Below are 12,509 nucleotides of genomic sequence, written 5' to 3'. Positions count from 1 at the left end.
CTCTTAAGCCCTTGTCTCTGTCCTCTGCCAGTTCCCCTCTGAATTGTCTGCTGTGCTGATTGTAAGTTATTAAATATTGCTGAGACAGTTCCTGGACCTTCCTTTCTATCAGTATTATGAACATGCCTTCAATGCCTGATCACTCAAAAGCAGCAAGGGATGAGCAATAAGCTGGATATCCCAGTGACTATTAATAAAACTAAGTGATGTGCCATTTATTGACTGGAAACCTTACTACCACTTAATGTTGTAGAGAAATGAAGCATTAAAAATAAGTTGAGCAGGAACACAAGTAAATGTGGTAATATATAGGGATCATTTATGTGTTTGCTGAAATACTTGCATGAAAAGTTAACAATTCCACTTCTGCGTGGACCAAAAACTGAATGAGAGTACTATATAATTATATTTTTGTTATAATATTGTTTATAACTGCTCTGTTGTCTTGGTCCAATTCTGTTTCAGGTGACCCATTTGATCAGCCACCATGTCGCGGTTGTTCTTCCTACTTAATGGAACCCTATATAAAATGTGCCGACTGTGGGCCGCCTCCTTTGCTTATATGCTTGCAGGTACTTTGCAATATGCATGCTGCGGGAAAGATCATTTTCTTGTGTTGATGTATAGCTCTGACCATGAATTATATAATCTAAGATAATGGAATTAACTTGGTGTTAAGAAATCTTTGTTGAGTTTTAATAAGAAAATTATATGCTGCAGTTTGAAAAGTGTACATGTCCAATTTGTGATTTTATTTTCCTCCAATTCCCTGCGCTCAATTCTTGTTACCTGCTGATTTGCAGATCTGGATGCTTGCAGTCTGCTTCCAAGCCCATCTCAATTTTTTCCCCAAGAAATGTATTTATAATATGCTTGCACGTTGAGGAACAAAATATTGGCGGCATGTTTAGTGTTGCAGTTAGCTCAACGCTGTTGCAGCGCCAGCGACCCTGGTTCAAATCTAGCATTGACTGAAAGGAGTTTGTACATTCTCCCTGTGTCTGTGTGGGTTTCCTCTCTCCCTATGTCTGTGTGGGTTTCCTCCCACCCTTCAAAACGTATGAAGATTGTAGGTCATTTGGGCGGCACAGGCTTGTGGGCCTCAGGGCCTGTTACCGTGCAGTATGTGAGTCCAAATTTAAAATGCTGTCTACATAAATTTCATTTCCAGACCACTTGTGTCAAGTGGATTGCTCCTTTGCACTATCCGAATAAAGATCAGTCTTTGCATGGTAAATTCTTAGGAATGAACCTACAATTATCCAAAATGGTCGGGACCATGGTCTTTTTCAGATAACTGGTCATTTTTTAAATGTAATCATGTAAACTAGAAAAATCTTTAAAGTTTATGAATAGCAGTTTTTAGAGATGGCTCAGGCATTTATGATATTGCTAATATTTATCATCTGAGCATATCGGGCACGTGAATATTCCACGTTTTAAAAAATCCACCTCTGCATATTATCAGTGTCCTCCCTGCCCGCTCGGATTCCCTCTGTTCATTCCATGCGGTGCTAGGATCTTGCTCTGCAGACTTTGGCTGCCAAGTTTCCTGCAGTGTAGCATTCCCACGCACTCCCCCTCGTTGCAAAGCATTTCTGACATGTTGCAATCCCATGCCGTTTATGCCAGCGGCACTCCCTTTAGTTTTTACCCATAATCTCAAAAACCTATGTGTGAAGACCAATTGCTTTTAAGGTCATTTGAATAAAACCCCAAGTAATAGATGAGCATCGGTGCAAAGAAATGGTTACGATTGGGCAGGGCTCTGCTTGGTGATTGAGGACAGGTGGCCAGGGGCTCTGCTGGGGACTAGCTACAGGGTAGTAGTTACTACTTGGGGATTGGATGCAAGTTAGGCAAGAGCACTGCTTGGTAGGCTGGGTGCTAGTTATGGGCAAGTACTGCTTGAGGTCAGGAGAACCAGACACTGGTTTGAGCATAGGTACTGCCTGGTGATGTAGAAGGGGCTTGGAGTCTGGTTACAGATGGTAGTGTCTGTCTCGTCAACTGTGCTCACTTTTTTTTTTAAAAGCTATTGATTTTTGTTTAAAATGTCTATTTTTTTTTAATAGCTTGAAACTGGTAATTTGTGTGCCACACATGTATGCCTCACAGAAGCCCTTGGCTTTTTTCCTTTTTTTTTAAAACCTCACTCACATGCCTGGCATATGAACTGGGTATTTTGTGTTTACACTTTTCGAAGAAGAAACTGACAAACTTTGGAACATCTTGGCGCATCAAGGGCCTTAATTAAATACTTGTGGCTGCTTAAAGGAAAAGTATTGTAAAGTGTGAGGAGTTGGGAGTCAATTGAAATATTGATTGCAAGCAGCGCTGGGAAAAAAAAAGAACCTTAGCCCTAAAGAGTTGTTTTGAATTAAAAACTGAAATCCAATTCTCAGCAGGTGGGGCAGCACGTGTGGAAGGAGAAACATCCGAAACAAAAAGAAAATCCTCTCCACATGAGCTGTCTGATCTGACTATTCTCTGTTTAAACTTAAAATATTTTTTTATTAATACACGCTAGTCCCTCCTGTTTGAAAAGCATACCATATCAAATATTTTGTTTAAGAAATTCAGGGTGAATAATGTTTTTAATTTTTTTCTTCTTTGTAGTGCTTTACCAGAGGGTTTGAGTACAAGAAACATCAAAGTGATCATAGTTACGAAATAATGGTAAGTTCAGAGATTTTCAAATTGAGTATGGGAATTTCTTCTTGAAAGTAGTCTGATCTCTACCTAAAGCAGTGGTTCCCAACCTTTTACTTTCCACTGACATCCCACTTTAAATAATCCCGATGCCATAAGTGTTCTGTGATTAGTAAGGGATTGTATGTGAGTAGGAAGGGAGGGTTGAGAATCGCTGCTCGAGACCCAATTATTACTGAAATATTTTGCTTGAGAAAAATTGTCATTGGCCCATTTCCTTTGGAGTTATGAAACCGAGTCAATGAGGTACGATTAAAACAGTGGTTTTCAAACTTTTTCTTTCCACCTTAAGCAATCCCTTATTAATCACAGAGCACTTATGGCATAGGGAAGACTTAAAGTGGTGTGTGAGTGGAAAGAAAAAAGTTTGGGAATCACTAACCTAAATAAAGAAAATGGCTCCTTTGTATCATTCAGAGTAAACTGATTCATTCATATAGTTTGCAGTTTTAGGTATAAAAGTGAAGGCAAGGCATAACTGTAGTAGATATTATAATTTGAGTTTCAAAAAATATTTTATTCCTCTAGGTTATATTAGAAAGTCTTAAAACACTGGGCCAGAGTGTAATTGGTTTTGTAACGTAGAAGCAGTTAATTGTGGAGAATCTATTATAATTGTTACGCCTCAAGTTTATTGTCACATGAGCCAAACTCCGGTGAAGAAGTTTGTTTTGCGAGCAGTTCAGCTAAGCGTCTTGTATGTGGTTCAGCAAGTAAGACAGAGTTTATTGAACCATCTCTGGTGGAAATTTTTGTTCTGTGAATGAAAGTGTTTACATTTTTCTGCCTCTTTTGTTCATTCAATCATCTGTGAAAATGAGATTCAATTTCTGTACTTGGATGCTGGAAGTAGTATGACAAATGGTGCTGGGTATAAATAGCCTTTTTCTTTTCTTCATTATCTGCACACAGACATCTGATTTTCCCATTTTGGATCCGAACTGGACAGCTCAGGAGGAAATGGCATTACTTGAGGCAGTGATGGACTGTGGTTTTGGAAACTGGTAACATAACTGAACTTTTGCTTGCAAAAAAAAAAATCCAGCAAACTTTGATGGATTATTTTCATTCCAGGACTCTATATAGATATTTTTGTTACATACAGTAGAGAGGCATTCAGCTCTCTTCACTATTCCCTGTTGGGTTTTTTCTTAACCAGCAGTGTCCACTGCACACACATTGAAAATCGTTTTTGTCCTTCCTTTCAAATACTTGGCTTTGTTGATCACAACTGCACTAAGTTGTCAATGCTATCTATAATTTCGGGTTTGTCACAGAAGTATTCAGTGATAACATTGTTAGATGGCCTTCACTTTATATCCATGATTTTCATATTGTAAAGTAAGCCTCAATCCATTTCAGCCCTGGAGGAATCAAAGGTCCAAAACATCAGTAATACTCTGAAGGGCTATAAAGTAACAGGTGAGGTGGTTAAATTTGTTACTGGTGATGAATTTAATCAACATCTCATGTTTAAGGTATTTGATGTGGCTAATGTTTTATGCCAACACATGGAACATACAAAATTGTTTGTTTTCCATGCCATAATATATTCCATTGACCACAAAGTAATTGAAAAATATGAAATCTTGTACATTTTAAATGCATAATCATACCATAAAGTTGCCTAATAAGGATTTGTTATTAAATATGGATTTTTACATTTTTGAGTTGAATTAACTCTTAAAGTTGACTGTATTCAATAGAAAATAAACAGTTTTTCATCCCATTTTCTTTGTTCATTGTAGTTTCTGTCATATCTAGGATTTTGAAATAGGTGTAGTAAGAGGTGCCAAATTAATAGCCATTGGTCAATAAACAATTATTATTTATCAAAAAGGTTAAATAAAGTTGTAAAAAACCAGTTCCTGCACTGGACCTTTTTGGCTAACATTAGCACACAATGATCCTCTTTTGCTCTCAATCCGTGTATCGTTCATATATATTTTTTTGCTAAAAATTAACTCATTAGAAACCCTATCCTTTGAACCAAGCAATAATATAAACAGTACTCTGCAGTAGTAAAATATAAATAACTACTCCTTTTCATAAATCCAAAAATAATTTTTAAGATTTTCCCTGTTAAAGTTGTTTTCACTTGTTCAATGTTTTTTTTTAAATTTCATCTTTCACAGTCTTCCTCATTTGAGCAATTCCTGTTTAACATTTCCAATTTCACTTTTAAGAGATTCTGTAATTTGGCAGTATAGTGAAGTATAGTTGCTCAGTACGTCTGACATGCTGTCATCTTGAATTTCCAATCAGATAAAGCATCAAACTATGATGGAATCATTTTCAGAATGAGGTTCAGGATAGCAAATCAATGCCTATAACTGATCAAATCAGAAGTAATGCCTATTATAAGTAATATCTTGCAATTGTGCTTTCAGTCAAATTTGTTTAATGATTAAATCTTCAATTAGAAAGTTGCTTTTCCATCAAAAGGAATTAATATCGTTAGATGACTTCATGAAATTTGCTTGCCCCGTTCCAAGTATCAGTGAAAGAAAGTAAATAGTTTGAATAAAGTTGTCCCACTATCTGATTAACCTGATGTCAAATCAGTGAAAATTACATTTAAAGAAATCATTTCAATGTGCACCTGGTCAGAAGAGACCTCCATGACTCTGCACTCGCCACCATCCATGATTGTGAGGAGTTGATGGGAAAAAAATAAGGTCTTCCATTCTGTTTTCTTTGATTCTTTCTCCTAATTTTGCAGACCACCTTCCAAATTCTCCCACCTCTGCTGGTTTTCTTTCCAACCTCATTAATGCACCCCATATCCTTTTTTAATTTTAATCTCGTTGAGCTGTTGGTCAGCTGTCTTCCCTTTCTGGCTTTGTTGAGATAATCTTTTTCTTTGAGTACTCTCTCTGTCCCAGTCAGATTTTACCAAATGGCATCCCATTCTGTCAGATCAAGCTATTGACCTGTTCCTATTGCATTAACATCTTGAACTATCTGCAAAACTGTTTATTTTCAATTCCTGATTGATTCTGTCCAAAATTACCTCCACTGAAGCACAGAAATAACTAATCTGAGTCACATAGCACCCTCGGTAGCTATCAAATAAAAACCACAGAAACCTTGGCATTTAATTTTCTCCTTTCTCCTGCACTGTTTGGAATTTTCCAAGTTATTTCTTACCTACTTAAAAATCTGGTGCCACTCGCTATCTTCTCATAACTACTTCCTGACCTTCAAGTATCTCTGATTTATCTTTAATACTTGACCAATAAGGGATGAGCAGAAGTTTCCTCTAACCAAATAGTGGGATACCCAAAGCCCCAGCACAAACTTTGTTCTCTGACATTCTCCCAGTCTGCAGCCTCGGGATGAGCCTCAATTTTAAAATTTTTATATCATACCATAGCTCTGACATTCCCAAAATCAATGACTGCCTTGTGGTCTGTAGGAATCGTGATGCCTCTGCATTTCCAGTTCAGACATTGGATTTTTCATTTTAATCACCATGCCTTACATAAACTCATCTCTCCACTTCTCTTTTATTTTCCCTGGATGCTCCTTCAAATCCACCTCTATGACCAGTGCCCCAGTGCTCACATACATGTTTGTCCTGCTTTACCAATGTCTTGACGTAAATTCTTATCGCTTTCAATCTTGTGAACTCTCTTCTGAGCTCTGATCTCCACTATCTCTAATGCTTGGACCTATCTGGCTCATGTAATTATGCCCTGAACATCCCTGATTTTAATCTAACCACCATTTTGTAGTGGTCACTAACTGGAACTTCATTTCACAGTGTCTCCCATGTTCCCAAGACTTATTCCCGCTGCTGCTTAATTTTGACCAACGCTTTTATCATGTGGCACAGCAGTATTTTTTAAAAATTGTTTATACTACCTGTGAATTGCTTTGGGAAGTTTCTATTGGATTACTGTTGCTACATAAATTGGCTGTTCTATCAAATTTTGAAAATCCCCTGTGAGGCCACTTGAAGGTGCTGTATAATGCAGTTGTCATCGAACCGGTGATAAACATTAACGGTGGTCATAACTCACGAGAGTTTGCATAAAATTGAGCTGAAATTTTAAAAGTTGTGTCTTTTTCTTTTGCATGGCTTGGCGCATGACTACACAGCACATGTACCCTGTAGCTTGAAGTTTTATTACTTTGGTGTACTTCAGAAAAAATGGATCAATATGCTTGGTAACCATTGTTTTTTTAAATACATCTTTGAAGGCAGGATGTAGCCAACCAGATGCGAACAAAATCAAAGGAGGATTGTGAGAAACACTACATGAAACATTTTGTTAACAATCCACTCTTTTCCTCGACATTATTGAGTTTAAAGCAGCCCGAAGAATCCAAAGATACAGCAATTACATTCAGATGTGAGTATAGCATTTGAATACAAAAAGTGTGGGCAAAAATGCCAAGATTATTTCCGCATCGGTTGAACTGTGGCTGACCTCCAATGGGGGTTCCTGGAATTCCAATAATTGGTTGGGCTATGTAAATTTGAAAGATCCTGGAAATGAGCCTTCATCCCTGCTAAACTATTATGAAGTTGGTGGGTGCTAAAGTTGGGCTTTTTGCGTCGCTCAATCATAAAAGGGGCAAACATGCCAAGCTTGCTCTGGTGGACATCGAATGGTTCTGGCGCCAGCCCACATTTTGTCTGTACATTGAAGCCTGAAACATTGGCTAAGTATCTTTACCTTTGCCACATTCACTGTATGATCTTCTGAGTTTCTCCAGCATTGTCTTTTTACTAGACCCCAAATGGTGACTTGGTCAGGTTCACTGCTGCTCATCCCTTTGTTAATGGTCAATTGCTACTCTCTTTGGAGAATGTCATTTTAAAGTATTAAGGCTTCATGTACTATTTTATGAAGACTGAATCTTCCAGAATTTTCCAGTCTTGACTGTCCCAGATCCTACTTAACCAAAACTCTGATCCAATTTTGGAGGACGAGAGGGAAAATGATGAGAAGAGAGAAAAAAAATTTCTTGCACTTTTCATCAAAATTCTACCTGGGATTCCAGCAATTGTAGGATGTTATCCATCACTAGGAATTAAATACGTCTGTCATTAATTGGCGCTATTGTTATAAAGTAAATCACTTCAGTTTTCTCATTAACAACAGCTTCTGATGAACCACCTAGACCAGCATTTGATTCAACACTATCAAGGGACATGGCAGGATATATGCCAGCACGAGCAGACTTTGTTGAGGTGAGTAATTTATCTTAATTGGATTTGAGAATCACCATGAAATTTATTAAAAAAGAAGCAGCGTGAATTTTTTCGTTTGGTGGTTGCCTGGAGACCCACTTGACTGTTTAATTTACTATCACAGGGAGCTCTTGAGAAAAATTGCATTGATGTATTCAATCGAAAGTTAAGCAAGGAGAGAGAAAGGAATGATAGGTTTGGAGAAAGTAAGGATAGTATGTGCTTCCACCAGCAGCAACGTCGGTGTCAATAGTCGGGTAGAATGGTTTACATAGTTTTGCAAATTCAGTCATTTTAAATTTAGACATACAGCACAGTAACAGGTGTTTCCAGTGCCGCCCAATTGACTGACAACCCCTTACGTTTTGAGGGAACTGGAGCACCCGGAGAAAACTCACACAGACACGGGCAGAATGTGCAAACTCCTTACAGACAGCGCCGGTTTTGAAACCCCGTCGCTGACTCTAGAACAATGTTGCGGTAACTGCTACACTAACTGTGCTGCCCTATTCTAATATTCTATCTAAAATCATGTTCAATTGACTCATTATGAGTTCTTTGGTTCTTAAATTAGCTTTCCTCTCACTTGCTTAGAATTCTTTTTTACATAAGATGATTAGGTAATCTATCCCCTTGCCACCCCATTTGAAGGGCAGCTGGGTAGCATCTTTTTTTTAATAGGAATGCCGTTATAGTGCTTTGATACTGACATAAATATAGTAACAATGTTGAGATTGTCTGGCTATCAACACAGGGAGCACTGGAGAATCAGGCTGACAGTATTTGCAGTTAAAAACAAAGCTGGAGAAAGTCAGCAGATCAAGCAAAGGTAAAGACATGTAATCAACATTTTGGGTTTGAGCCCTTCATCAAGGTTATGGAAAAATGTAGGTAGGCGCGCGAACAAAATGGTGAGGGGCAGGGGGAGGAACTCAGTCCTGTAGACAGGAGGTAATAGGTGGATAAGGGAAGGAGGGCACACCAGCAAACGGGGAATGGCTCTGAATGGAGAAGGAAGGGGGTGAAAAGCTGAAGGAAAGATGGATGGGGAAAAAGAGGGAGAGCAGGCTAACAAAAACTGGAGAGGACGATGTTAATGCCATCTGGTTAGAGAGTGACCAGTCAGAGTATTAGGTGTTGCTCCTCCAGTTTACAGGTAGCCATGGGCAGACATATCAGCATGGAAGTGGGACGCAGTATTGAAATAGTTGGCCACTAGGATATCCCTGTCATTGATGCGGATAGAATGAAGGTGCTTGTCGAAGCAATCTCCCAGTCTCCAATGTAGAGAAGACCACAACGGGAGTAACAGATGCAATAGATGACTCCTGCAGATTCACACGTTTGGCTTCACTTGGAAAGACTGTGGGGCCTTGAATGGAAGTGAGGGAGGAGGTGTGGGCAGTAAGTGTGGCATTTCCTGCAGGTGCAGGGAAAGGTGCCAAGGGGGCAATTAATGCGAAGGGATAAATGGATGAAGAAGTCACAGAGGGAGCAGTCCCTATGGAAGAAAGAGAGAGGAGGAGAGGGAAAGATGTGTGTAGTGGTGGGATCATGTGGGTGACAGAAATTGCAGCAGAATAATGGGTTGGATGCAGAATTGGAGGAGTAATGCTTAAAATTCTGTCTGAGCACTCCAACTGGATGGTATTAACATCGGTTTCTGCTACCCCAGTCCCCGTTCTCCCTCTTTCCTTCTGTCTTTTTTTTACTTCAGTCACGGTGTCTGCAGACTTTCATGCTTTACTGACAGCATTTTGCACATGAAATAAGCAGATTTGGTGTCGATTTAATCTGTGCAATTAGGTGGAAGTTCAGTCCTTAAGAGTTGCAGAAATTCCTCTTGCTGCATTTATTTTAAAAATGAGTGACATTGAAACTGATGCATATATTTCTCAAACAGGAATTTGATAATTATGCAGAATGGGACTTGAGAGACATTGATTTTGTAGAGGATGATTCTGATATTTTGCATGGTGAGTTTTTTGATTGACGGTATACCTATTGTTAGTCTAGTGGACCCCATCTGAATGTAGCTGCATCTTTGATGCTTTTTCCTTCATGCAAGGAGAGCTTTCTAATTTTCCCTTTTACAAAATAATTTGTCTTGTCTTGTTGTCTTGTGTGATATGGTGCCAAAATACATTCTAGTGGGAATTCTTTCAGAATACAGTTGGGTTTAATCTGGCAAATGCTACCCAAAAGTTACAAAGAAGGTAACAAATTGCTCATCATTCAATATTTTGCCTCTGTAATGTAGCACTGATGTAATATCACTTTTTCCACTGGCATCCCAGTTAATTGGCAATATTATCTCCTTTTCCACTGGCATCCCAGTTAATTGGCTGTGCAGTGGCCTGGAATAGGAAACCCTTTGTGCCATTTCCATTGGGCCAACATTAACTGGGACAGCTCATCCCGGGGATCGGTTTGTTCTTCCTTCAACTGTCCCTTCTCCACAGGTTTTTTTTCAGCTGATGCCAGGGATACGAGTAGAGGTCGAGGTGGTTTATTCCCTGCATGAAATGATGTCATTTGATGCCAGTGTGCTGACAGTTTTCGTTTTCCACAGTTAATTCCTGTAGAAAAGGGGCTATTGACTCGCTCATAGCTGGAACACATTAAAACAACCTCACCAGAAAATACAATTTTTAATAAAAAGTCTTCCAATTATTATCTCATCAGTTTATTTGGCAATTCAACCTCTTTATAATCCCCTTCATCATTTTTATATTTTCACTTTGTTTAAACAGCTTTGAAGCTTGCTGTGGTAGATATCTATCACTCCAGATTAAAAGAACGACAGCGAAGAAAAAAGTAAGTTACTGCTGAATTAATTTGACCTTCGTGCACTTTTAAAAAAAAAAATCCGTCTGAGAATCATTTCTTTTGTTGTTGTCTTGGAATAAACTGGTTCTTTCCCTCATTTATAATCATACTGATATTAATTATTTATATGTTGGTACTGCAGCCTTAAATTATCCTGCTATGTTTGGGGGTTCCAGGTATGAAAGAAAATTCATTAAATAACTGCAATTTATTGAAAAGAAATAAAATCACATGATGTCTGGTGCTCCCCCCCCCCATCCCCTAAATTACAGTTCCATAATCGATATTGTTTCCCACATAGAGTGCTGCAGAAGGTAAATTGCCTTCTTATTTTTGATTTAATTCTTTCGAAGGACATTTGCATCTCACATTTGTATGTTATCCATCAACTGCCAAGATCAAAAGAGTCTGACCGCATACTTTGGTTTGTGGGATGCTTATAGTGTAATGCCATTTTGGAAGAAAGAACATGCATGTATTTATATACTGTATAATGCTCTTTTTGACCTCAGGATATCTCACCATTGTTGATAGAGTATTCAGAAGTATCTGTCTGAGCACTCCCAACTGGATGGTATTAACATCAGTTAATACCATCCAGTCCCCGTTCTCCCTCTCTTTACTGTCTTTTTTTTTACTTCAGTCACAGTGTCTGCAGACTTTCATGCTTTACTGACAGCATTTTGCACATGAATTAAGCAGATTTGGTGTCGATTTGATCTGTGCAATTAGGAATGTCTCAGCATTGTACAAATTTGTTGCATTATACTGATAGATCTGCTTTTTGTTGCCAATCATACATCAAAAAGCCATTGCAATAGAAAACGTGCCCTCCTGTTCCAGTCTGCTCAGAAATGGACATTTTTGCAGTTAAATTTCAGAGCTTCCAATGTACATTGTGCAAAATTATTTCCCAAGCAGAGAACAAGGTATAACATGGTAGCTAAGCTTGGAGTGCTGTCCCAAATTACTTTCCCTAGTAATTGCAATATAGTTTATTCATTTTAAGTTCTGACCAACAGGCCACCTGCTTGTGATTTCTTGTAGCCTTTCATGCAATGACATGTATTTAGACCCCAGAGCACATTAAAATGATGACTTGTTTCTACCTCTACTTGGCTCACTTTGGAGCTCGTTTGTTTATTAGTGGAAACATGAGAACATGAAACTTCTTCAAATACAGAAATGGTTTGATTCTACTAGTAACATTGAAAATAATTTCTGACTGGCAAATTTTGCATTCTGCAGAATTTTGAGAGACCATGGGCTGATTAACCTCAGAAAATTCCAGAGTAAGTATAAATTATCATCTAGTCCTAAACACAGGCTTGTACATTAGAAATCTGAATGAGGAGTTTTCATGTCTCATACAGATTTATTCTTTTTTAGGTTTTAAAAAAATGTTTTCACAGATTCCCACACAGTTATTGGAGGAGCATGTCACCTCACAATGATTCAGTGCTGTTGGCAAGTTTTCATTTTCTTTAAACTTGGGATAGGTTGTGACGCTTCTCGGCAATTGGTTTTGGAGCCCAAATTATGAATGAAGTGAATAATAGATGGTGTCCACATGATATTCTGTATGATGATTCTCTATTGATTTCAGGGGATAAACCAAGCATTTTGTGTACAGTAAAAACACAAAATGTTGGAGAATTTCTTTAGTAGCAAAGGTAAAAATACATAACTGACATTTCAGGCTTGAGCCCTTCATCAAGGTATGAGAAAATGCTGGCAGGCAACCGAACAAAAGAGTGGGGGGGGA

General features: G+C 38.4%; 1 protein-coding gene across 5 annotated transcripts in view; it reads left to right on the top strand.

Annotated features, from left to right (window-relative positions):
• Positions 1–12,509, top strand: part of tada2a (transcriptional adaptor 2A) — a 34,220-nt gene that overhangs the window by 2,801 nt on the left and 18,910 nt on the right. For all 5 annotated transcript variants that reach the window (XR_011348515.1, XM_069910437.1, XM_069910436.1 and 2 more), the window contains exons 2-9: positions 466–572; positions 2,620–2,679; positions 3,625–3,716; positions 6,919–7,070; positions 7,827–7,915; positions 9,819–9,891; positions 10,669–10,732; positions 11,993–12,036. Coding sequence is in view for 4 of the 5 variants with exons in the window: in XM_069910437.1 (XP_069766538.1) it covers positions 466–572; positions 2,620–2,679; positions 3,625–3,716; positions 6,919–7,070; positions 7,827–7,915; positions 9,819–9,891; positions 10,669–10,732; positions 11,993–12,036 (681 nt within the window). In the remaining variant the exon portion in view is untranslated. The remainder of the gene's footprint in view (positions 1–465; positions 573–2,619; positions 2,680–3,624; positions 3,717–6,918; positions 7,071–7,826; positions 7,916–9,818; positions 9,892–10,668; positions 10,733–11,992; positions 12,037–12,509) is intronic.

The sequence above is a fragment of the Narcine bancroftii genome, chromosome 14 (assembly GCF_036971445.1).
Source record: "Narcine bancroftii isolate sNarBan1 chromosome 14, sNarBan1.hap1, whole genome shotgun sequence".
NCBI lineage: Eukaryota > Metazoa > Chordata > Chondrichthyes > Torpediniformes > Narcinidae > Narcine > Narcine bancroftii.
The sequence above is the reverse complement of the archived record's forward strand: the minus strand, read 5'-3'. Positions and strand labels throughout refer to the sequence as shown.